Source organism: Oncorhynchus kisutch, linkage group LG28, assembly GCF_002021735.2.
Source record: "Oncorhynchus kisutch isolate 150728-3 linkage group LG28, Okis_V2, whole genome shotgun sequence".
Taxonomy (NCBI): Eukaryota; Metazoa; Chordata; class Actinopteri; order Salmoniformes; family Salmonidae; genus Oncorhynchus; species Oncorhynchus kisutch.
Window position 1 is genome coordinate 4,171,266 of NC_034201.2, and position 27,486 is coordinate 4,198,751.

General features: G+C 39.8%; 1 protein-coding gene across 2 annotated transcripts; it reads left to right on the forward strand.

Annotated features, from left to right (window-relative positions):
• The first annotated feature begins 179 nt into the window (after positions 1 to 179).
• hmbsa (hydroxymethylbilane synthase a) lies at positions 180 to 26,818 on the forward strand. 2 transcript variants are annotated; one of them, XM_020464463.2, is made up of 14 exons: positions 180 to 369; positions 15,071 to 15,124; positions 19,940 to 20,012; positions 20,350 to 20,399; positions 20,564 to 20,619; positions 21,410 to 21,487; positions 21,793 to 21,870; positions 22,152 to 22,227; positions 23,130 to 23,243; positions 23,507 to 23,545; positions 24,938 to 25,057; positions 25,306 to 25,359; positions 25,599 to 25,685; positions 25,927 to 26,818. In XM_020464463.2, exons 1-14 carry the CDS (start codon positions 343 to 345, stop codon positions 26,092 to 26,094), a joined length of 1,074 nt encoding a protein of 357 aa, XP_020320052.1. In that variant the 5' UTR covers positions 180 to 342; the 3' UTR covers positions 26,095 to 26,818. The 2 variants fall into 2 exon arrangements, with proteins under 2 accessions (XP_020320052.1, XP_020320051.1); XM_020464462.2 differs by lacking the exon at positions 180 to 369 and adding an exon at positions 14,826 to 14,982.
• Positions 26,819 to 27,486: the final 668 nt, after the last annotated feature.

The window sequence follows — 27,486 nt, forward strand, 5'->3', positions numbered from 1 at the left end:
TGCCTTTTATATAGCTACACTAGTTATGAACTACATGCCATGCTATCAGTAAGAAAAGTAGGCCTATGCCTTGGGTCTCTCAACTATGGTGAGCAAAGAAACAAACGGACAGACAGGGCAGCGCTGCACTACATAGTCAAACTCCCTTGAACGCGCCACATACCTACACTCGCCACGCCTCATTTTTACTCTGACGGAAATGACATAGTCGTCGAGGTCACTGATCCAAGGTGGATTGGAATTTGACATTCATTTACTATTTCGTTACGATAACAGCATATATATTTTAATGATTTTGAACACCATTTTGAAAACATCTCTGGGCAGTTTGTTTGCGAGGAGATGTCTGCTGAAGTTCTAAACGCACAGGTAAGAATCTGAGAGGACGGTGCACGAGGAGTTTAGTTTTTGGGACAGCCTTCATTGAACATCGATTGGTGGAAAATTACATAACACGCGCTGCTATTGGCTAAACAAGTGAATGGGTATTTGTTATTGGCTCCTCGGGGAGGAAACGTTTAAGAAATAATCTAGCATGCGATTACGTACTGCCGAAAGATATCAGAGTTATAAAAACATGTATTCCTCTGAAGTGGTTAGTTGTTCAATTAATCACTCCAGATATATATCGCACATAGATTTGTTTCTGTGTAGCTAGCCAGTTAATAGCCATATAAAAGACGCCGCCCATGGGCGTCCTGGGTGGTTAATATGCAGCGTCCGACAAATAACTGCCGAAATGTTTTTGGGGAGGGGTAAATCTAGTTTTTTAAAGAATCCGTGATCCTATAATTGTATAATTTGTGGATACCTGTATAGAAACAGTCTGACCCGCATTTTTCTCCAAAACGGCACCTATAACTCTGATGTGGTAGAATACGCGTTTTTCGCTCCGTCTAGCACAGCAGCTAATTTGGAGAAGGATGCTTTTCGGGGCGTTCCTGTATATGGACGTTGCCGCATTTGCAGGAACCCTCCCTTTATACCTTTTATATATTGGTAAATGTTAAATTAGGGGGAGGCGGGGACGCTCCAATATACGTTAATGCTAAAACAATGTTTGACTACAACGGTAGTAGGCTGGACACATTACATTTTTAACAACGCTTTTTTCTGAAAACTAGTTAAATGCATCCGCCATGGAGCTCAGTTTCATAATATTGCCATATGTCACAGCTACTTGCCATAGTTGAAGTAATCTTGAAAAAAGCAGATGCTATTTTAGGGCGTTAACCCTGTAGATTTACCTCGGGTAATTTATTATTAACACGGTTACGGCTACTTGGTGAGCAAACTCACTGTTCTCCTGGGTATACGTTGTGGTAACCCACAGTGCTAGCGATGGCTGGCGCATAGCCCTCAACCATTAAACATTTTCTGGTCAAGGTTAACCACTTTTTTTTTAAAGAAAAAGTTGTAAAACCTAAACAAAACGCATGTCCCTGTCTTCTTCTTAAAGATGTGGCCGATTTTAAACAGACGGAGTATTATTTTTTTTAAATAAATAACTTTTTGGGTGATTTGTTTCTAAATGGCTGCTGAGTAATTTTATATGCGTCAATCTGTTCATTCTTAGGAATCTAGAGGTCGAGCTCATTGATTTGTAAAATCTGACGCAATTAACTCAAGTCTAGCAAGTGTCGCATGACCATTTAGAAATTTTTTCGGAATAGTCAGGTCCTTCAATTTATTAGTTTGTTCTTGTATGACCAGAAAACCTATTATGTTTACAAACTGACGAAGAAGACTGAAAGCAGTATTTATCTTTTATGTATACAGTAACTAAGATACTGTTTTAAAGGGCATACAGGTCTGCTCTGACTTTACACGGTTATTTTTCTATTTAGTTATTAATACTTATTTCCAAGTGAAAAAGGTCTTAGGAACATGTAATATATATACAATATGTAAAACATTTTTTATTCATTTTTTTTAATGATCAGTTTTCATATGCACTTAAAGTAATAGGTACCCTTTTATTTAAAATATTATTTTGTATTTTATTTCTCAGAATAGTTCCTGATTACACTAAAGAGGGTTTTTAGTCTCTCTTACTACAAGAACCCTTGTCTTGAACATAATTTTCAGTTGAGTTGAATTTCAAAAGCTGGATACCGTCTAGCTCAAAGTTTATGGAACAAACTATTTTCACTTTAAATTGACTTAAATGGTGCAGATCTCTGTTCCTTGTCGTTTACGTTCACTGCTCCTACGTTTTTGACCTATCCTACTAAAGTTAATACTTTTATATAATCTTTGTTGTTTTGTCTTTGTCTATAGTTTCTCTTAATGCTAGGGGGTTACGAAACAATGGGAAGCGCAAGGCCTTATTTTTATTTGCTAAACAATTTCTGCAAGAGACTCACTCAATTTCGGCTGATGCCAACTTTTGGAGGTCACAGTGGGGCAACAATATTTGGCACTCCCATGGATCTGAACGCTCCGCTGGTGTTACTACAATGAAAAATACCTTTGGTGGTAATATTCTACACTCGGAATGTGACCCCTTTGGTCACTTTATTTGTCTTGTGATCAGTTACAATGACAGTACGCTCATTACTGTAAACTTCAACGGGTACAACACCAAACATGAGAATGATGAGTTGCTTGAATCTATAGGGAAACATATACTTCATTGGTTATCTAAATTTCCCAATTCGTTATTATTAATAGGAGGGGACTTTAACATTACTATAGATAATTGAACTGATAGATGGCCCCAAGGTAGGCCAACCAATCAGAATTTGGGTTTAATACTTTTTATGGAAAGGTTTGATCTTACTGATATATGGAGAGAGAGGTTTCTGGCCGACAGATCATTCACTTGGAGTAACTAAACAGGTTCCAGACAATCCAGAATAGATTTTTGGCTTTTATCCAAATGTATTGATAGTGTGTTACTACACATATTTGTACTACTCCCCTCACAGACCATAGGGCCATTTACATTGATATCAAAATATTTACCCCTGATACTAACCTTGGTAGAGCATCCTACTGGAAGCTAAATAGCTCATTATTAAATAATGATATAGTTAAGTTGGAGGTTAAAGATCTGCTGTCACACTTTTGGGAAAGGGCTTGTGAAGAAAAATCGTATTGCAAGAACTGGGAGCTCTTTAAATTTGAGGTGTCCAAATACCTTAGAAAATATGGTAGTAATCTTGCTAAGACCAGAAGAGCTGAGGAGGAAAAGGTGATCATTAAGATAACTTCCCTTTCTCAGAGGTCCCCAGCCGGCCTCTCGGGTGAGGAGAAGATGGAATTAATTGAGGTACAAAATAAACTGGATAATATATATAGATTAAAATCAGAAGGAGCCTTTATTAGATCTAGGAAAAAATTGATTGAGGAGAGAGAACACAATTCATCCTATTTCTTTAGACTTGAGAAATTTCACTCTGAAAATAACACTATCCATAAGTTAAACATTGATGGTGTTATTACAGATGACCAAAAATTAATCGCTAAATACTGTAGCAATTTTTACAGAATTGTATAGTTCTATGTACTGTCAGGAATCCACAGATATGTTTTCTGACTCACTGAATAATGTTCACTCTATCAGTGATATAGAATATAAACAGTGTGATGAACCCATCAAACTTGAAGAGATTATAGAGTCTATCAAACATCTAAAGAACAATAAATCACCAGGTGTTGATGGAATTACATCAGAATTTTACAAATTATTTTCTGAATAAGTAGCTCCCTTCCTATTTGAAGTCTTTTTTAGAGAGTATTAAAAACAATGTTCGCCCTCCTACAATGAGTCAGGGGTTAATAACACTGATACCTAAGCCTAAAAAAGAAGTGCTGCTTATCGATAACTGGCGTCCAATTTGTCTTCTTAATAATGACTATAAGATATTAGCCTTACTACTTGCAAAAATAATTAAAGAAGTCCTGGATGCAATCATTGATGAAACACAGTCTGGCTTCATGAGGAACAGACATATTTCTTACAATGTCAGACTAGTATTAGACATACTTGACTACTCAACCTAATAACTGAGGATAGCTTCCTATTATTTTTAGATTTTTATAAAGCATTTGACACAGTAGAACATCAGTTCCTCTTCCACTCCCTTGAGAGACTTGGCTTTGGTGATTTTTTTCTGTAATGCTTTTAAGACTCTCTATGCAAATGGTAACAGCTCTATCAAACTGAAATATGGCACCTCACCTAGATTTGAGTTAAAGAGAGGAATTAGGCAAGGTTGTCCTATCTCTCCGTACCTCTCGTTAGCCAGCTGGCTAACGATACTACACTTTTCCAGAAATATGCTAACCAAATTCCCATATCGATCAATGTGATACAATGCTTTTCCAAAGTGTCTGGTCTATATCTTAATATTAATAAATGTGATCTCATGGCTGTCAAAGATTGTGTGACACCTTCATATTATGGTATTCCAGTAAAAGAAGAACTTACATATTTAGGCATAACCATTACAAAGGATCAGAAGTCTAGAGGCTTACTACATTTTAACCCTCTTATTAAAAAAACCCAGAAGAAGCTAAATCAATGGCTACAGAGGGACTTATCTTTAAAAGGAAGAGTCCTAATATCCAAGGCTGAAGGCATCTCTAGACTAACATATGGCACTCTATCTTTATATCTTGACAGTAAAATAAGCAAGGAGATAGACCAGATGCTTTTCAACTTTCTGTGGAGAAACCGTACCCATTACATTAGGAAAACTGTTGTAATGAACACTGATTAGAATGGTGGGCTGAATTTTCTGGACTTTACTACCTTAAATAATACTTTTAAGATCAATTGGATAAAACAATTCCTAAGAAGACCCACTTCTATCTGGAATTTTATTCCTCATCATATCTTCTCTACTTTTGGTGGCCTTAACTTCATGTTGTTTTGAAATTATAATATTGACAAAGTTTCAGTGAAACTTTCAGTGAAACGTTCTGCCTTTCATCGGCAGGTTTTCTTGTCATGGCCCTTATTTTATAAACACAATACACAGATATTATATATGAAATAATTGGGATATATTGTATAAAAATACTTCTTTGTTTTTAGAATATTGGTTCTGAAATAATATCCTATTGGTGAGCCAACTTGTAAATGCAGAGGGTCCTTTACTCAATTATAAGGAATTCTTATCACTTTTTTTAGGTAACACCTAAAGATTTTGCAATTGTTTTAGATGGCATTCCCTCAGGTGTTGCTCTGTTATTCAGGAACGTGTCAAGACCTGACCCTCAGAGCCTACCTTGTATTGACCCTGTTGACTCATCAGTAGGAAAGATTTGTTTCTCTTTTGGTCCATTCAACAACAGAGCGATACAAACCTTGTTTCAGCAGGATGTTGTATACCTTATGTCATTTCTTATTGGAATGGATTTATTGATCATATCCGTTAGAAAAAAGTTTGGATGTTGCCACACACATGCCTACTTGTTAACAAAATTAAGTAAAAAAAAAAAATTAAGGAACAAAATTAAGGAAAACATCAACTCAAATAGCTCCTTTTGTAATGACCACCCAGAAACAGTGTTGCATATTTTTGGGCATTGTATTCATGTAAGAAAACTGGGGCAAGATATCAGTAGATTTATAATTGAACAATTTTATGAAGGTTTAACATTATTGTGGAGAGATGTACTGCTTGGATTCTTTACCTACGTTAGGAATAAGCTGAAACATTTTAATGTAATTAATTTCAATATTCTTTTGGCCAAATTTCATATTCACAAATGTAAATCTACAAAAAAAAAAAAAAAATCTTACCCTACAAAAATAATTAAATACTGTACTAACAGAAAAGCTGTTAGAATTACAAGTGTATGTATGTCCCTTAAGGTCCTTGTGTAATGTGATATTGTAGCTCGATTGTCCATTGTATATTATCCATATTATTATTATGTGGTCCCTCATGTACATCCTGTATTGATTTGTTGTTAATAAAAAATAAAAAGGGAGGGAAAAAAAGTGTTGCAAATGAGTTATCTAGTACTTGCAGAAGGCCATAATCCCATACTGGTTTTTGCCTTAAAAACCCTAAACCTACGTATATCCTATTTTAGCCCTAATCCCTAACAATAGGTATAACCTATTTTAGCCTTAACCCTAAAACCTAATTCTAGGGTAGGGTAGCCTAAAACACTTTTAGAAACTATTTTAGTAGTAATATTACGTTAGTATATGCCATTATAGTACTTAGTAGCATTTTGATCATTTAAAAAATAAAAAATATAAATGTTTTGCTGTATTATTTTGTATTAGGTATTATACACTGCTCAAAAAAATAAAGGGAACACTAAAATAACACATCCTAGATCTGAATGAATGAAATATTCTTATTAACTACTTTTTTCTTTACATAGTTGAATGTGCTGACAACAAAATCACACAAAAATTATCAATGGAAATCAAATTTATCAACCCATGGAGGTCTGGATTTGGAGTCACACTCAAAATTAGTGGAAAACCACACTACAGGCTGATCCAACTAATGTCCTTATCCAAAATGAGGCTCAGTAGTGTGTGTGGCCTCCACGTGCCTGTATGACCTCCCTACAATGCCTGGGCATGCTCCTGATGAGGTGGCGGATGGTCTCCTGAGGGATCTGGGTCAGTCATGGACTAAAGCATCCGCCAACTCCTGGACAGTCTGTGGTGCAATGTAGCGTTGGTGGATGGAGCGAGACATGATGTCCCAGATGTGCTCAATTGGATTCAGGTCTGGGGAACGGGCCGGCCGTCCATAGCATCAATGCCTTCCTCTTGCAGAAACTGCTGACACACTCCAGCCACATGAGGTCTAGCATTGTCTTGCATTAGGAGGAACCCAGGGCCAACCGCACCATCATATGGTCTCACAAGGGGTCTGAGGATCTCATCTCGGTACCTAATGGCAGTCAAGCTACCTCTGGCGAGCACATGGAGGGCTGTGCGGCCCCCCCAAAGAAATGCCACCCCACACCATGACTGACCCACGCCAAACCGGTCATGCTGGAGGATGTTGCAGGCAGCAGAATGTTCTCCACGGCGTCTCCAGACTGTCACGTCTGTCACATGTGCTCAGTGTGAACCTGCTCTCATCAGTGAAGAGCACAGGGCGCCAGTGGCAAATTTGCCAATCTTGGTGTTCTCTGGCAAATGCAAAACGTCCTGCACGGCGTTGGGCTGTAAGCACAACCCCCACCTGTGGACGTCGCGCCCTCATACCACCCTCATGGAGTCTGTTTCTGACCGTTAGAGCAGACACGTGCACATTTGTGGCCTGTTGGAGGTCATTTTGCAGGGCTCTGGCAGTGCTCCTGCTCCTCCTTGCACAAAGGCGGAGGTAGCGGTCCTGCTGCTGGGTTTTGCCCTCCTACAGCCTCTTCCATGTCTCCTGATGTACTGGCCTGTCTCCTGGTAGCGCCTCCATGCTCTGGACACTACGCAGACAGACACAGCAAACCTTCTTGCCACAGCTCGCATTGATGTTCCATCCTGGATGAGTTGCACTACCTGAGTCACTTGTGTGGGTTGTAGACTCCGTCTCATGCTACCACTAGAGTGAAAGCACCACCAGCATTCAAAGTGACCAAAACATCAGCCAGGAAGCATAGGAACTGAGAAGTGGTCTGTGGTTATCACCTGCAGAACCACTCCTTTATGTCTTGCTAATTGCCTATAATTTCCACCTGTTGTCTATTCCGTTTCCACAACTGCATGTGAAATTTATTATCAATCAGTGTTGCTTCCTAAGTGGACAGTTTGATTTCACAGAAGTGTGATTGACTTGGAGTTACATTGTGTTGTTTAAGTGTTCCCTTTATTTTTTGAGCAGTGTATTTATTATTGCAAGGCAGAACACTTGATAAACAAGCCACATGTTATGTTTTATATTTCAAATGTGGTTTGAACTGGGTGTGACCTAGTAACCTCTATGTAAAAGTCCAGTAATTGGGGTGAGATAGGTGGGGCAGGTTTGAGACTGATCTCAGGAATTAATAAGAAAAATACACTTTATTTCTCAGTCTTTATATGAATTAATAAATTAACTGCTAAATATTTCCAATAGATGGCAGCATAAGACCACTAAGCATCAGGTATAGGCTATAGCAGCAATATGTTTGACATAGGGTAGCATGCAACCAAAGACTATATGTCCCATGATTTTCTAAAATGATTACTCATTACTTTTACAGTAATATTCATTTGTTTATTTATTTGGGCTCTCGAGTGGCGCAGCAGTCTAAGGTACTACATCACTACAGACCCGGTTTCGATCCCGGGCTGTTTTGCAGCCGGCTGCAACCAGGAGACCCATGAGGCAGCGCACAATTGGCCCGGCATTGTCTGGGTTAGGGGAGGATTTGGCCAGCCGGGATGTCCTTGTCCCATCGCGCTTTATTGACTTTGGGGGGGCCAGGTGCATGTACGCTGACTTCAGATGCCACCATGGTGTATGGTATACATTTTTGCTAATTTATAAAAAATCATAAATGGAAATATGACATTTACGTAAGTATTCAGACCTTTTTCCCTTGTACTTTGTTGAAGCACCTTTGGCAGAGATTATAGCCTCGAGTCTTGGCACACCTGTATTTGGGGAGTTTTTTCCATTCTTCTCTGCAGAGTCTCTCAAGCTCAGGTTTGATGGGGAGTGTTGCTGCACAGCTATTTTCAGGTCTCTTCAGAGATGTTTGATCGGGTTCAAATCCGGGCTCTGCGTGGGCCACTCAAGGACATTCAGAGACTTGTCCTGAAGGCACTCTAGTGTTGTCTTGGCTGTGTGCTTATGCTCAATGTCCTGTTGGAAGGTGAACCTTCACCCCAGTCTGAGGTCCTGAGCGCTCTGGAGCAGGTTTTCATCAAGGATCTCTCTGTACTTTGCTCTGTTCATTTTACCCTCAATCCTGACAAGTCTCCCAGTCCCTACTGCTGAAAAACATCCTTACAGCATGATGCTGCCACCACCATGCTTCACTGTAGTGATGGTGCCATGTTTCCTCCAGATGTGACGCTTGGAAATCAGGCCAAAGAGTTCTATCTTGGTTTCATCAGACCAGGTTATCTTGTTTCTCATGGTATGAGAGTCTTTAGGTGCCTTTTGGGAAAACTCCAACCGGGCTGTGATGTGCCTTTTATTGAGGAGTGGCTTGTGTCTGGCGACTCTACCATAAAGGCCTGATTGGTGGAGTGCTGCAGAGATGGTTGTTCTTCTGGAAGCTTCTCCCATCTCCACAGAGGAACTCTGGAGTTCTGTCAGAGTGACCATCGGGTTCTTGGTCACCTCTCTGTCTGCTACCTGACTGCTCAGTTTTGCCGGGCAGCCAGCTCTAGGAAGTGTCTTGATGGTTCCAAACTTCTTCCGTTTTGAGAATGATGGAGGTCACTGTGTTCTTGGCGACCTTCAATGCTGCAGACATTTTTGGTTCTCTTCCCCAGATCTGTGTCTCGACACAATCCTGTCACAGAGCTCTAAGGACAATTCCTTTAACCTCGTGTCTTGTTTTTTGCTCTGACATGCTCTATCAACTGTGGGACCTTTTTATAGACAGGTGTGTGCCTTTCCAAATCATGTCCAATCAATTGAATTTACCACAGGTCGACTTCAATCAAGTTGTAGAAACATCTCAAGGATGATCAATGTAAACAGAATGCACCTGCGCTCAGTTTTGAGTCTCATTTGCAAAAATGTCTTTACAACTGTTTTTATTTTCATTATGGGGTATTGTGTGTAGATTGCTGAGGATTTGTATTTTATGTTATCCATTTTAGAGAAATAGTCCGATGTTTTTTCAATAGAAAAAAAAAAAAATTCCTCATTATGCAGATGTAAGCACAGTTGACACCATCGGCGTCCTAAGAACAGATTGTAGTGGTAAAATAAAAAGGGATACATTTTTTGTGCCATTTAGGGTAAATGGAATTCTAAGCATCACTCTAATCAGAAGAGGCTCGGCAAAACACTAAAAACACTTTTTTAAACCTTTTTGACGCAAATTCAAAAGTGTCACACAACCATGAAGATGCCGTAGTGCCGCTTGGTGGACAACAACTGCCATTGTTAGAGCGGAGAGACACTTTTCGTCATGTAGTGTACGTTTGTGGACACCTGCTCGTCGAACATCTCATTCCAAAATCATTGGCATTAATATGGAGTTGGTTCCCCTTTGCTGCTGTAACAGCCTCCACTTTTCTAGGAAGGCTTTCTACTAGCAGAATATTGCCGCGGGGACTTGCTTCCATTCCGCCACAAGAGCATTAGTGAGGTCAGGCACTGATGTTGGGCGAAGTCAAGTTCTTCCACTCCGATCTCGATAAAACATTCTTGTATGGACCTCGCTTTGTGCATGGGGGCATTATCATGCTGAAACGGGAAATGGCCTTCCCAAAACTGTTGCCACAAAGTTAGAACCACAGAATCGTCTAAAATGTAATTGTATGCTGCAGCGTTAAGATTTCCCTTCACTGGAACTAAGGGGCCTGGCCCGGACCATGAAAAACAACCCCAGACCCTTATTCTTACTCCACCAAACTTTAGTGGGTAGTGTTCCCCTGGCACCCACCAAACTCAGATTTGTCCGTCAGACAGCCAGATGGTGAAGCGTGATTCATCACTCCAGAAAACACGTTTCCACTGCTCCAGAGTCCAATGGCGGCGAGCTTTACACCTCTCCAGCCGACGCTTGGCATTGCGCATGCTGGTCTTAGGCTTGTGTGTGGCTGTTCGGCCATGGAAACCCATTGAAGCTCCCGACTAACAGTTCTTGTGCTGATGTTGCTTCTAGAGGCAGTTTAGAAATCTGTAGTGAGTGTTGCAATCCACCAAGGACAGACCATTCTGTTCTACGATTCAGCCCTCGGTGGTCCCGTTCTGTGAGCTTGTGTTGCCTACCACTTCGCGGCTGAGCTGTTGTTGCTCCTAGATGTTTTCACTTCACAATAACAGCACTTACGGTTGACCGGGGAAGCTCTAGCAGGGCAGAAATTTGATTAACTGACTAGTTCTTATCACGGTGCCACGATAAAAGTCACTGAGCTATTCAGTAAGGCCATTTTACTACTAAAGTTTGTCTAGTGAGATTGCATGGCTTGGTGCTCGATTTTATATACCTGTCAGCAACGAATTTGGCTGAAATAAACGAATCCACTAATTTGAAGGGGTCTGCTGACACCTTGCCTACTTGCTAGCACCAACATAAGGTCGAAGCTAGCGTAGCCACAGATGGAACAATGAGCCAGATGTTTCACCGGATGTATAATTATCCAGTTGGCATTTCCACTCGCCACCAAATATGGTGATAAGAGGAAGCCTAGTAGGGGAAGATGGAACGAGATACATTTTTGCCAACATTCTGCAAATGTTCTGATCAATGAAACATTTGATCTCAATACGTTTTTCTTGTTCCCAAAATTACACTGAGCAAAAATATAAACACAACGTGTAAAGTGTTGGTCTGATGAAAAAATCCCAGACATTTTCATATTTCTCTCAGATTTTGTGCACAAATTTGTTTATATCCCTGTTAGTGAGCATTTCTCCTTTGCCAAGATAATCCATCCACCTGACGTGTGTGGCATATCAAGAAGCTAATTAAACAGCATGATCATTACACAAGAGCACCTTGCCATTGGCATGCTGACTGCAGGAATGTCCAACCGGTCTCAAAACCGCAGACCACGTGTACCCATGCCAGCCCCGGACCTCCACATCCGATTTCTTCACCTGCAAGATTGTCGGGGGGGGGGGGGGGGGATTTCTGTCTGTAATAAAGCCATTTTGTGGGGGAAAAGCTCTGATTGGCTGCTACTGGCTCCACAAAGGATGAGCCTGGCTGGCAAGTGGGTGGCCTATGCCCTCCCAGGCCCCCCCATGGCTGCACACCTGCCCAGTCATGTGAAATCCATAGATTAGGGCATAATTCATTTATTTGACTGATTTCCTTATATGAACTGTAAATCAGTGTATTTTTCTTCAGTTTACCCACAGAGTGGAGTACGTTTTGTAGACTTGACCCTTTTGCCTAAATCAGGGCCTAAAATTAACAGCTGACAGCTGTGGAGGTTCATAGTCAAGGCTCAACAGTGCAGCATTTCATACAAATAGTGTGAGTTGTGATTTGTGGCTAAATAAATGCTGCAATATCTGTTTTCAAAGTATTTCTGCCTTTTGTTTCATATCTTGTAATGCACAAAGAAATCTGAATCTTAACGTTATCCCACCTTTACGCAGCAACACTGCCTGTCTGGGGGGCTGTGAGCACTGCTAGTGAAGTGCTAAAATATATGTTTTTAGAAGCAATGCGCACAGGCATAAAAGTTGGTCTAATTTACTCAAGTCTACTAAAGTGTGCCTTTGTCCTTGTGTATCTTGGATATTTACATTGTTTTGTTCACAAGCTAGCAGAAAGAGACATCGTCAGCCTCTACTAGTGAGATTCTCACAGGCAGACGTGATGACTCGAGTCATATATTTATACCACATCCTGTCTTTTCCAATGGGAGCAAATTAATCATTAATCACAGAACAAGCAAGGAGGTGAGAGCCTATTGGCGCGCTCTAGCATGTATTTGCATATTTCCCTTAAGGAACGCCTACTCTGTGAAGTGCAATAACTCAATTCGCCCTTGCACTCCTAAACAACCCATTAAAAAAAAAACTTTGGCAAAGGGTAAAGTTTACAAAAGGTAGTCTGTTAGTAACATATTCTAGTTTTGGAAACAGAACTGTATTGACATCAAATGCTTCATCTTGGAGAGAATATGCAGGACGTCGACCCAAATCCATTTCTCCCCACTGCCAGCCACTGGGTTTGTTCTCGCCACCATATTTTGTTAGTGAGTGGAAACCAACTGGATGCTTCACATTTATATATGAAGTATTCTAATTGTTCTGTCTATGCTCAGTGGCCCTGTTACCAATTAAAAGGGGCAGCTGAACATTTTAGTCTCTGAAGACTCAGATCACAGAATATTCAATCGAGCAATATACCACATTTACTTCTTAATAGTAAGGCATAATTAAGTATGCTCATTCATTTTTTGTGTGTAATTATGGCAGATTTTTTTTTTTGTCTGGTAAAAAATCTGAGTGGCTGGTATATTAAAATAAATAAATCTAACTGCCACATTGGCTGGAATACAAAACAGTTTGTTTTATAGCCTGACGTTGTTTGGAGTGTAAGGGCGGATTGAGTTATTGCACACACGCACTTCAGAGCAGGCATTCCCTAACAGAAATATGCAAATACATGCTAGAGCTTGCCAATAGGATTTCACTAGCTCGTGCTTGGCTCTGCCCACCTCCTTGCTTGTTGTGCCCACTTTGATTAATTTGCTCCCATTGGAAACGACAGGCTGTGGTCTATATTGGTTTAGTTCTAAAAATCTTTGGCGTGGAAATCTGAATTAACGTGTTCAAAGTGTCTTGGTTGTGAGTATCTGTAATTCATCAGGGCCCAGTTTCCCAAAAGCATTTTAAGGCTAAGTTTAATTTATAGAACCTTCTTAGGAGCATTGTTAAATCGACAAGCTGTTTCCCAAAACCATCGTTACTAAAGTTGCTATTTATTTACTGATTGCCTCAGACTACTCCTAGAACAGCATCGTAAGATGTTTTTTTTTTTTCAATTCCGCATCACTTTATACACAGAAGATCTCTGCTCAACATAGAATCAAGCTGTTTGTTTGTCTCTCTGTGACCGTTGATAATTCGGAAACAATGTTGACTACATTACAAAATTGACAATGTCTTTGCAATTGAACAAGCAAAGGATACAAATATATTTAAAATGCAAACCGATATGACTGCATTAAAAAATGAAATCCAGTAGGCCAATAGGCTACATACAGTGTCCTCAGAAAGTATTCAGACCCCTTTTCTTCGACTATATTTTGTTACGTTACAGCCTTATTCTAATATTGATTTTAAAAAGAAAATCCTTATCAATATACACAGATTGCCCAACAATGACAAAGTGGAAACAGTTTTTTAGAAATGTTTGCACATTTTTTTTTGTTTTAATTAACAGATACCTTATTTACATAAGTATTCAGATATTTTGCCATGAGACTTGAAATTGAGCTCAGGTGCATCCTGTTTCCATTGATCATCCTTGAGATGTTTCTACGACTTGATTGGAGTCCACCTGTGGTAAATTCAATTGATTGGACATGATTTGGAAAGGCACACACCTGTCTACAGTGCATTCGGAAAGTATTCAGACCGCTTTACTTTTTCTGATTTTTGTCCCAGATGGGTCTATACCCATGCCCTCTGTCCAGTGGCTATGCAAGGTAGCCATCACAGGGGTTCGGGGTCTGGCAGGGAAGCTTAATCCTTCTTCTTTACGCAATCCATGCATTAGGCTAAATTCACAAGATAAGCATAGGCCTATAAGGCAACTTCATAGGAAGTGTACATAAAATGCCATTATGTGCAGATTTGTATGTTAACCTTCCGTTTCGACATACAGGCTAGGCCTAGCTGTTACTCTACAAACGAAAAAAGATAAACTAGAAAATTGGAAAAACTATATCAATCTCAATTTTGCAGGTTTGAACATTTTCAATTTTATGAGTGGATCAGACATTTTTTTTTTACATTTAAAATAATATTATGTAATTCAGTTTGAATGATTGTATTATTATTGGATTGATAAGTGTTACATGCACTGACAATGACAAGAAAAAATGCGAAAAGAATAGCCTAAATTCTTAATTTGTCCCTAAATAATACAGTGTGAAGGCTATGTGTAGGCTTACCACACACCACCCAACAACGGACACAATGAATCTGCATTCTTAATTTATCAGCATATGCCAGGAGGGTGGAGGCTAGAGTCTAAGACACTACAGGGCAAGGACACTCATTGCAGTGCTCTTCACATACTCCTCACAGACACATCATTGTAGAGCCTGAGGAAGAGCTCTCGTCTTTTTTCACCCTTACCAGGAAGATCCCCCTTTTTAAGTCACCCGAAAGAATGGAGGAAGGACCTTATAAGTGTGTTAGAGTGAGTGATTTAAGGTTTAACCTGGTACTTGCCTAATAAGCTGGAGTTATTAGGAAGTTGATGTATTTTAGTTATTTTTTCTTAACAGGATGGAAACGGAACAGTGAATCGGGTCATTAGGATGGGGACCAGGAAGAGCCAGGTAAATTCATTCATTCATTTAGTTGTAAATGTACATCATTATAAGAATTATTTTTATTCACACCTGCACTGTTGGCGCTCAGAGCTTAAGATTTTCACTGTACACAGCAACTAAATAAAAATGGAATCATTAATTGATTCACAAGCTTGTTCAGATGATCCACTGTAGGATATTTGATCACTTCATGTCATTAATATTACCGTTCACTAATTCTGGTCACCAAATGTTGACTTAAAATCATTCAGTCATCATAGTAAAATGTCCTCTCAAAAAGCCCCTGTATTAACCTCCATATTTGTAAGGATTTTTCAGTTGAGAGGTTAGGAAGGGAGGTCAACTTGAAAAGGGTGGGTCTGTGTGTACTCATCTGATAAGAGCTCATCCCTGATCTGTCACCATTGTGATAGTCACACAAGTGTCTGTGGCCATGTGTCACAGATACTGCACAGGCTATATAACTGATGACAATGCATACATTTGTGGTTAACTTGATGTTTATTCGTATCCCAATTAGCTGTTGCACATGCAGCATTTACTCTTCCTTGGGTCCACATAAAACAGAAAATACATGAAAAGGTAAAGAACAGTTGTAGATAAGAACGGCCTTAGATATTATTACATTCAAATGAAAAGTAATATATTGTCAAGGCACCAAGAGACAATTATTTAAAAACTATTTACACACTCTTCATGTATACATATTCACATACCTACAGTTGAAGTCGGGAGTTTACATACACCTTAGCCAAATACATTTAAACTCAGTTTTTCACAATTCCTGACATTTAATACTAGTAAAAATTTCCTGTTTTAGGTCAGTTAGGATCACCACTTTATTTTAAGAAGGTGAAATGTCAGAATAATAGAAGAGTGATTTTATTTCAGCTTTTATTTATTTCATCAGATTCCCCTGTTGGTCAGAATTTTACATACACTCAATTAGTATTTGGTAGCATTGCCTTAAAATTGTTTAACTTGGGTGAAACGCTTCGGGTAGCCTTCCACAAGCTTACCACAATACGTTGGGTGAATTTTGGCCCATCCCTCCTGACAAAGCTGGTGTAACTGAGTCAGGTTTGTAGGCCTCCTTGCTCATACAATCTTTTTCAGTTCTGCCCACAAATGTTCTATTGGATTGAGGTCAGGGCTTAGTGATGGCCACTCCAATGCCTTGACTTTGTTGTCCTTAAACCATTTCGCCACAACTTTTGAAGATTGCTTGTCCATTTGGAAGAACCATTTGCGACCAAGCTTTAACTGACTGATGTCTTGAGATGTTGCTTCAATATATCCACATAATTTTCCTACCTCATGATGCCATCTATTTTGTGAAGTGCACCAGTCCCTCCTGCAGCAAAGCACCCTCACAACATGATGCTGCCACCCCTGTGCTTCACGGTTGGCTGGTGTTCTTCGGCTTGCAAGCCTCCCCCTTTTTTCTCCAAACATAACAATGGTCATTACGACAAAACAGTTCTGTTTTTGTTTCATCAGACCAGAGGACGTTTCTCCAAAAATACAATCTTTGTCCCCATGTACAGTTGCAAAACGTAGTCTGGCTTTTTTATGGCGGTTTTGGAGCAGTGACTACTTCCTTGCTGAGTGGCCTTTCAGGTTATGTCGATATAGGACTCGTTTTACTGTGGATATAGATACTTTTGTACCTGTTTCCTCCAGCATCTTCACAAGGTCCTTTATTGTTGTTCTGGGATTGATTTGCATTTCGCACCAAAGTAAGTTCACCTCTAGGAGACAGAACGTGTCTCCTTCCTGAGCGGTATGATGGCTGCGTGGTCCCAGGGTATTTGTACTTGCGTACTATTGTTTGTACAGATAAACATTGTATTTTGTGAAGTGCACCAGTCCCTCCTGCAGCAAAGCACCCTCACAACATGATGCTGCCACCCCTGTGCTTCACGGTTGGCTGGTGTTCTTCGGCTTGCAAGCCTCCCCCTTTTTTCTCCAAACATAACAATGGTCATTACGACAAAACAGTTCTGTTTTTGTTTCATCAGACCAGAGGACGTTTCTCCAAAAATACAATCTTTGTCCCCATGTACAGTTGCAAAACGTAGTCTGGCTTTTTTATGGCGGTTTTGGAGCAGTGACTACTTCCTTGCTGAGTGGCCTTTCAGGTTATGTCGATATAGGACTCGTTTTACTGTGGATATAGATACTTTTGTACCTGTTTCCTCCAGCATCTTCACAAGGTCCTTTATTGTTGTTCTGGGATTGATTTGCATTTCGCACCAAAGTAAGTTCACCTCTAGGAGACAGAACGTGTCTCCTTCCTGAGCGGTATGATGGCTGCGTGGTCCCAGGGTATTTGTACTTGCGTACTATTGTTTGTACAGATAAACATTGTACCTTCAGGGGTTTGGAAATTGCTCCCAAGGATGAACCAGACTTGTGGAGGTCTACAATTCTTCTTCTGAGGTCTTGGCTGATTTCTTTTGATTTTCCCATGATGTCAAGCAAAGAGGCACTGAGTTTGAAGGTCGGCCTTGAAATACATCCACAGGTACACCTCCAATAGGCTAATTGACATCATTTGAGTCAATCAGAAGCTTCTAAAGTCATGACACCATTTAGTGTATGTAAACTTCTGACCCACTGGAATTGTGATGCAGTGACTTGTATCATGCACAAAGTAGATGTCCTAACCGACTTGCCAAAACTATAGTTTGTTAACAAGAAATGTGTGGAGTAGTTGAAAAACATGTTTTAATGACTCCAACCTAAGTGTATGTAAACTTCCGACTTCAACTGTACATACAGTACAGTTAATTTAGATCTTTAGAAAGAGAAGAGGTGCAAGTTTTTACTGAACTTGCTTTTTGCCACCTCTGGTGGCAGAACATTCCATGAGGACATTGCTCTACATAACTGATAGACGCATTTAAATCCGTTTTTTGTTTGTTTGGGTAGCGTGAAGAAACCCATAGTGGCGTGCCTAGTGGGATATGTATGTCTAACTGAAGTGTATGCAAATATATTATACAAGTGGTTTGGAATTTTCAATACACAAATGTTTTTAAAAAGACTAGAAGAGAAATAGTCAATCTCTCTTCAACCAGGAAAGATGATAATTGATGTTGTTGATATTAGTTCTGTGTGTGCAGTTAAGGGCAAGTTGTGCTGCTCTGTTTTGAGCCAGCTGCAGCTTTACTAGGTCATTCTTTGCTGCAGCTGACCATATTACTGGACAGTAATCAAGATCGGACAAGACCAGCGCCTGAACAACTAGTACAGTCGAGTTTAGTCAAAAACAAACTTTTGTAACAGACATACCTCACCCCTTTTTTAATGCAACCTAGTCAATATGACTTACTTGACCATGATAACTGACCATCCAATGTTACTCCTAGGAGCTCAGCTTCCTCAACTTGCTCAATGGTCACACTCGTTATGCACAGCTCCATTGACCCATTTACTGTGTTGGTGTTGCTCATAAAATGTATCATCACTTCAGAATTAGCAGAGAGCCTACTCTAGAAATGTGACATGTTTAAAGAGTATATTGTTCCAAATACTGTCTATAAAGGCAAAATACGAAAGTGTATTTTTTTCGGCTATTAATATTTTTTATGTTCAATGTGAACATTTTTATTTCAGAATCTAGATATACTCCATATGTTAGACCACACTATAAGGAGGATAATGACACCAAGATGTTGTCTGTCTTATGTACGATTCACATATCATGTATAGGTCTAAAAAAGGACCTGAAATGGTCACTTTCATGATGATAAAAAATTAATAATAATGTTTGTCAAGCATCCTTCCTCCCAATTAAGTTTATATGTGAAAATTGCCAGAACAATCCGAGATACCAAAATATTTTCTGCCTACTCCGGTGTGGACTCCCCCTTGTACTGTACTGATTCAGATGACTGATGATTGGCTAAAGGAAATGTATAATAAGATGATAGTTGGAGCTGTTTTGTTAGATTTCAGTGCAGCCTTTAATGTTATTGATCATCATTTGTTATTGAAAAAACATCACCTTTACATCACATGGTTGGAGAGTTACAGCTAGCTGCCTAAATAATGCAAAAATTTGAGTAAATGAGGGATACAAAGTATATTGAATGCAGGTGCTTCCACACAGGCATGGTTCCTGAGTTAATTAAGCAATTAACAACGCATCACGCTTATCATGTATAAAAATGTTGGGCAGGCCATTATTTTCGCTACCATGGCTATGCCCTCATAGGATGACATAGCCCCCATCCACAGGACACGAGTGGTCACTGAATGGTCAGTAGTTAACTTGTTATTTAGAAAAATAGCATTTACTAAGAATAGGCAGCAAACAAATTGGATGGCTGTTAGAGACAGCAAATGGTGCTTTACAATTTTATGTAGTGGAATTACTTTATCCTTCCACACCCTTGGGGACACACTCCTTTTAGGCTTTGGTTAAAGACATTAAAGACAAATAGGGGTGGCAATACAGTCTGCTACCATTCTCAATAGTTTCCCATCTAGGTTGTCAATACCAATAAATGGTGGCTTATCATTATTGATGGATAACAATAGTTCTTCAACCTCTCCCACACTAACTTGACCAAATGCAAAACCCGCTATTCTTTCTCTCATTATTAGATCTTTTATACAAAAAACGATGGTTCACTGTTCAATGTTCACTATTTTAATTTTTTCACATTAATGTCCATGTCGTAGCCTTTATCAAGGAAAGTGCCCACATTTGCTCTAAGCAATGATGATAAATCAGTTTGACCTGGCACATCATTCCTTTCATATCTACATAATGTATGTAATAATATAAAATCATGTATATTTATATTTCAGTTGGCTCGCATCCAGACTGATTATGTGGCAGAGAAACTGAAGACACTTTATCCAGATGTCCATCTTGAAATAGGTGAGAAAAGTAGAGATGCGTAATACAAGAACACTCATACAGCCATACACTCTCTCTCGCTCTCTCACTTTTCCTCCCGCTCTCTCTTTCCCTCCCTAACTCTCTCTGTATTTCTTGCCTCTGTTTGTCAGCCTTTCAGTTACTGAACAAATAGTAGATTGTGTTTGGGAGAAGATGGTGTAAAGCATACAACTGTACTGACACACAGTTTACTGTCTTTCGGCTTTGTTGCTCTGACTGTCTTTTAAAGAGAATCTGCTGAAATGGAACTGATGACCTCACTACCACTGTCATTCATAGTCATGATTGTAATACACTACTTTTTCATTCATTCCAGTTGCCATGTCCACAATTGGTGACAAAATCTTGGACACTGCATTATCAAAGGTTAGTTCAGAATAAATAATGCTTGAATTGTATTTGTAGGTTTGAGATGAATTGTCAATCCATTGCAGGATGCTATTTTTATTAATTTTATCAGTGCTGTTGGTATGGCAACGTGGCTGGTATGTCTGTATTTAGCGTCTCAAAATGTGTCTTGGTTGTTTCAGATAGGTGAGAAAAGTCTTTTCACAAAGGAGCTCGAGAATGCTCTGGAGAGGAATGAGTAAGTATGGACAATGTTAATGAAAGTATTGATTTGAGTGACACTCTCCTGGTGACAAGTAGCAAGTCTGATAAATAGCTCCCTCTGTTGACACAACTCTGAACTTTATCAGATTTCATTGCGTAAGAACACGTACAGGTAACTGCCAAAATAAAAGAAACAAAGAATACAAAGAATATTGAAAGCAAGTGCTTCCGTACATGTGTGGTTCCTGAGTTAATTAAGCAATTAACATTGCATCATGCTTAAGGTCATGTATAAAAATGGTGGGCAGGCCATTATTTTGGCTACCATGGCTATGCCCCCAAAGGATGACAAAGCCCCCATCCCATCATGCTTAGAGTCATGTGTAAAAATGCTCAGTTGCCCATTATTTTGACTACCATGGCTAGACCACAAGATCTCAACCAACTTGAGGAACTTAAGGAAGATTCTGAAGCGTTTTCTATCACCATCAACAAAACACCAAATTATGTAATTTCTCGTTGAAGAATTGTGTTGCATCCCTCCAATAGAGTTCAAGACACTTGTAGAACCTATGCCAAGGTACATTGAAGCTGTTCTGGCGGCTCGTGGTGGCCCAACATCGTATTAAGACACTATGTTGGTGTTTCCTTTATTTTGTCAGTAACTTGTAGATGGAAAATAAAGAGCAGTTCTTTATTATAGTATTAACTATATTGTGAAATGGGGGTTTATTTTGGTGTTTGGAAATGACAAGGCTATGGAGTTAATGCAAAAACTTGGGAGTGTACAACTATTCTATAACCAGCATCTCTCTTTCTAACAGGGTAGACCTAGTAGTGCACTCTCTCAAAGACCTCCCTACAACTCTGCCCAATGGCTTCACTATAGGAGCAGTGCTTCAGTGAGTACAAACCCTACTTAGTACATCATCAGCACTGTCCATTGTCATCCACACTCTTCTTATAGTTGGACTAAGCAGTGACAGTGTTGTGGGATGGATAGTACCAACAACAACAGCCGGAAGCTGATGTCTTCCAATAAATGTCCATTCATACAAATCAATTGTGAACTGATCTATGGAAATTCTTTTTATTTTTCACATTAATTGAGTCTGGGCCTATGTCTTTTTTGCTAAATAAGTTTCCCTTTTGAATACTAAGATTCTCTGTGTATATGTTTTCTCTTCCTTTCCAATGTTTCTCAAAGGCGTGAAAGCCCACATGATGCAGTGGTGCTACATCCAAAGAACAGTGGACTGACCCTGGACACTTTGCCAGATGGCAGGTAGGTGTGCCACTATGCCAGGGAGAATAGTGAATGAAAGAGACCAATTCTCAGTGTTCTGTGGTAAACTTGACACACATCACACAGCCTATGATGTCTTCATCAAGCTTTAAGACTAGGACATGGCATATCCTATGATATTTTTTTGCGACCATGTCCTTTTACTGACTGTTACAATGCAATGGTCAATGTGTATATCTATATTTGATCCTTTTGAGAACTTCAATGGATGATTTTCAGACCAAACTCCACTGACGTCTGTGTCTGTTCTGTTCTCACAGTGTGATTGGTACTAGCTCTCTGCGTCGAGCTGCTCAGCTGAAGAAGAGGTTTCCTCATCTGGAGTTTAAAGACATTGTATCGTTTTCTAATGCAGAACTGCTATGATTTACTGTCTGTCCATAAAATGAAAAAAAGTCATGTTTATGAATAATCATATCAGAGACGTATGTAATGATTTTGCAAGAAATATGACAATTTCTACGTACGTAACCAATAATTACATGGCCATTTGGTTCCTCTCAAAACATCTGAATAGTCGATGGTACCGAGATTATATCCGTTTACAACTTATTTGGCACTTTACAGGACCCCAAGGCTATTTACAGTTATTATATGTATAATTCATACAATCTTAAAGTTAAATTCACTTGTTTTCCTCATTTGGCTGCTTGGCTCAGGGTCATTTTAACACTGTGTTACGAATGCCCCCAACCCAGCAGCCATGTCACAACCTCATGTGCCTAGCAAGAGACAACAAATTGAATCAAATTTTATTGGTCACATACACACATTTCGCAGATGTTATTGCGGTGTAGTGAAACGCTTGTGAACATTTTTATGTAAGAAATAACACACCAAAAAACTGAATACTGCAAAGTTGCTTAGGCGCTAGAAGCAGAGCGGCCATATCTGTCGTGCCATCTTGAATAGTGACGACGTCAATATTTAGCCAACATATATAGTGAACAAATTATGCTAGTTGGATTCATTAGACATTAATACTCAGCGCAATATAAGAAAAATACAGCCAATTTTTTTAAATACGCAAAACTACTTTCACCCCTAAAAAAAAAAAGTTGACAAAATTGCCCATAAAATGTGAGATATTTGGCTGTAACTTTTCAAGCAGGAAAAAAACTAAATGGGCATGTACTGTGTGTTTCATCACTCTAGCTAGCTTCTGTTTGGCAAAATTCAAGGTGTTACAATTGCCCCCAGTCTCCCCTAGTAATTGTTCCTTAACCTGAGCGCTATAGCGAGGTAACCTCAACACTCGTCTGAAGAAGCTGGATGAAAAGGAGGACTATGCTGCCATCATCCTGGCGGCAGCAGGGCTGAAGAGGATGGGGTGGGAGGCACGAGTCAGCCAGGTACAATGCAACCAGCCTCCCCAAACATCTCTGGTGTGCCTGGCCCTCAAGGCAAATGTCATGGCATAACACAAGACACAAAACGTTTCACCAAACAATACAATTTCAGAGTGCATACCTATAAATTGACTAGGTATCCCCCTTTCCTTAAGTTGATAAATATGCTAGGAACATTTATTTGATAATGTTGTTGTGTTGTATGTCTCTTGGTAGCTATAGAAGCTGCTGTAGAAATGAAATGTTTGTTGGGTTTGTCTCTACAGGTTCTTGGCCCTGAGGATTGTATGTATGCTGTTGGCCAGGTGGGTACAGTTTTTAGCTATTGTTGTTGTTTTACAGGAAGCACCTGGGGTGCCAGCCGTTATAACAGTTACACCATGAGTGCCACACCGTGCACATCTATTCTGCATGTTGGCGTAGATTCACTGTAAAATATTTCATCTTGGGAGACTGAAGGCTTATGAATCCTTTGATGATATTTAAAGGTCCAATACAGCTGTTTTTATCTCAATATTAAAAAAATTCTTGGTAACAATAAAGCACATTACTCTGATTGTTTTCAATCAAATATTCAAAAAAAATTACAAAAATAGCAGAGACATTTCTCAAGCAAGAATTCTGTTAGGACTGTCTGGGAGTGGTCTAATTGGGGAGGGGAACATTGAAAACTAGCTATTATTGGCAGAGAACTTTGGATCTCTTTCTTGTTGGTTTATTAACGAATTTACTAAAAGGGCACTATAATTTTCACAATTTCACAGTATTATTCCAACATCAATGTGGAAATATACACTGTCTGGGAGTGGTCTAATTGGGGAGGGGAACATTGAAAACTAGCTATTATTGGCAGAGTACTTTGGATCTTTTTCTTGTTGGTTTATTAACTAATTTACTAAAAGGGCACTATAACTTTCACAATTTCACAGTATTATTCCAACATCAATGTGGAAATATACACTCAGTGGACAGTTTATTAGGTACACTCATCTAGTACCGTGTCGGACCCCTCTTTTCCTCCAGAACAGCCTGAATTCTTTGGGGTGTGTGCCAAGAAAACATTCCCCACACCATTACACCACTGCCAGCAGCCTGTACTGTTGACAGCGGGTAGGATGGGGCCATGCTGCTTTAATTCGTTTAAATTAACAGGTGTGCCTTGTTAAAGGTACATTTGTGGAATTTATTTTCTTCTTAATGCGTCTGAGACAATTAATTGTGTTGTGACAAGGTAGGGGTGGTATACAGAAGATAGCCCTATTTGTTAGGGCAAGAACAGTTCAAATAAGCAAAGAGAAATGACAGTCCATCATTACTTTAAGACGTGAAGGTCAGTCAATCCAGAAAATGTCAAGAACTTTGAAGGTTTCTTCAAGTGCAGTTGCAAAAACCATCAAGCACTATGATGAAACTGGCTCTCATGAGGACCACCACAGGGAAGGATGGCCCAGAGTTACCTCTGCTGCAGAGGATAAGTTCATTAGTTACCAGCCTCAGAAATTGCAGCACAAATAAATAAATGCTTCAGAGTTCAAGTAACACACATCTCAACATCAGCTGTTTCGGAGGACACTGCATGAATCAGGCCTTCATGTTCGATTTGCTGCAAAGAAACCACTACTAAAGGACACCAATGTGTCACAGGGAAATCACATTTTTGACTGCACTGAGACTTTAAGAGAGTCTGTATCCCCCAGGGTGCCCTTGCCGTGGAGGTGCGGGCGCGAGACTGTGACATCTTGGAGATGGTGTCTACCCTGCACCACTCAGAGACTGTGCTGCGCTGCATAGCAGAGAGGGCCTTTCTCAGACGCCTGGCAAGTTAACCATGCATTTCTCCATACACACGCCTGACAAAAACATAAACAAGACACTAGCTGGCAGCTGCACCTGCTGATGCCGAATTGTTGCGGTTCAAAAGCTGCACCTTATAGAACTGAATGTGTATTTTTCTTGCCTCACACAATCAATTTGTTGCATGGATCATAATTTGTGTGCATCAATATTACAAAGCCTTCTATATTATCACTCTGACCCTTGCTGCTTTGATCCTTTTTGTACACAGGAGGGAGGTTGCAGTGTACCAGTTGCTGTGAACACAGAAGTGAAGGACTCGGTGGTAAGGAAATAGTTAGACATCTAATCAGAATCGGGAATAGATGCAGAAACCACCAACCGTAGAGCTGAGCAGAATTACCTCTAAGCAGATTGCTGTACTGTACTGATTTTATTCAGTCACTTCCAATGGCCTATTTAAAATAATCAGTAGACTGTCGAAATTATCTACAGATGGAAGTTTTCTGTAATTGATGAGAGTGGGTGTGCTCATGAGTTTAATGCTCTTCTCTCCTGTTCCAGCTCTCTCTGACTGGTGCTGTGTACAGCCTAGATGGAGCTGACAGCTTGAAGGAGGCCATGGAAACCAGTGTAGACCCAGGAAATAAGGTTGGGGACAGGACCTATTTTTATATGGCCGTCATGCCATATTCTTAATGTATTATTTACTGTATGTGATATTTTCTGTTTTTGTATGGTGGTCATGCTTACGTTTATCCTGGGATCTAAACTGATATGCTCAGTTTCAACATTGTGGTGAACGTTTGGATTTATGGCTAGTTTCATTTTATTCCTAGAAAGTGAATGTGATATTTTAGCCAATTGATTGTCTCCATTTTCCTCTTCTCAGTTAGTGGCGGCAGCAGACATCCAGCATGTTGGGGTTACAGCCCACAATGTGCCTCAGTGTGCCCAGGTAGCAGCTGAGAAGCTGGGGGTGGACCTGGCCGATCTCCTGCTCAGCAAAGGAGCCATGGAAATCCTGACCACTGCTCGGAAACTCAACGACGCACGCTAAGGCCCTCTCTCCACTCCTACAGCGGGTCCCAATTTGCTCCCTACCCCTTCCTTTGGCTCTAACCTTTCGGCCAAGGGGAACAAGTAGGGAGCGGATTGGGACTGGCTGCCTAACACTGTGCAAGCCATCGTCAGCATCCAAGACCAGCAGAAGTCGGCAGGGTCTTGAATAATGTTTACTCTGAATATGTACAGATTCACCTCAGTTGTATTGTATAAGCTAAATGTATATGATCCTATTTATGTATGAGCTACTACTCTGGGTAAATACTAGGTGAAAAATTGTATAGATGCTGAGGGTTAAGAATGTACCAAACAAAGATTTCTGTGAGTATGACTGACCAACTCCACACACAGTATTACAACTGAACCATATGACACATCTCAGGCAAGGCCCCTGGCCTTTTTTAAATCACTTTTCTAAGCAAGAACAAAATGATGTTCAAACCTGGAATATATTGACAGCAAGAGAATGTTGTCACAAGTGAATATATAACTATCAACTCTTACTGAAAAATGTCTCATACCGATAGTGCCATGTTTGTATACATTATGTGCTTTCTATGAAGCCTTCATATCTGCTTCAGCTCTATAAATACCGACCAGTTGTACTGAGTGATTAGTGCTTTTTGAAGTCGTTTCAATTATTACAAATGTATACATTAAATGCAGTAACAGACTAAAACAAAAGTCCCATGATGGTGACTGCCCATCAGTTTACCAAACGTCATGTGTATATTACTTGTTTGATATTTCATTTGCTGAGCTGCTATTTTAGTTACTGAAGTGCATACTTTTGTCAATACCAACTATCAAGTAGAGCTCATGTATACCTCTTGAATTATGCCTGTAGCAGGAGTAAAAGAGAAACAGACCGCGTATGCGCTCAATGGATAATGGTCATTGTAGTTAATTACCTTCTGCGTTAAACTGTATAAAACTACAACTCCCTAAATCCCTGTTTGGGTTTGATCTGATTTCTCTAGAGAAACTGCGCACAGGAAGAACGAAATGGAATTCAAATTGAACCGATGTAGGTCAGTTATTCGTTTAATTGCTCAGCACTACCAACAAGGTTGTTAGATAATTCAGCTGCAGGAGTGCGGCTCCTGAACACTTCATTGGGTACAAACTACACAGCCTTTGTTTCATCAGATTGTCTAGAGTCCACGCGAACCTGTGACATCGAGATGTAGAGACACAGTACACATAGTTATCTAGTTAATTTGTGGTCTGGACAAACTAGGCAAAGGTAATCGCCATGGCATGTCCTTTGAGAACTACGGTTGGTATATTGGTTAGCCAAGTTCCCCCAACAGTAGTGTAATGGCTATTGTTAGCATGCTCAACCCTGTCGCAAACACTTAAGGTTAGCTCTCTCAAACAAACATTG

Coding starts and splice junctions, on each gene's coding strand:
- hmbsa (XM_020464462.2), top strand. CDS start 14,953: ATGGAGGAAGGACCTTATAAGTGTGTTAGA. Junction 15,125..19,939: donor TGGGGACCAGGAAGAGCCAG/GTAAATTCATTC, acceptor TTTATATTTCAG/TTGGCTCGCATCCAGACTGA. Junction 25,058..25,305: donor GGGCCTTTCTCAGACGCCTG/GCAAGTTAACCA, acceptor TTTTGTACACAG/GAGGGAGGTTGCAGTGTACC.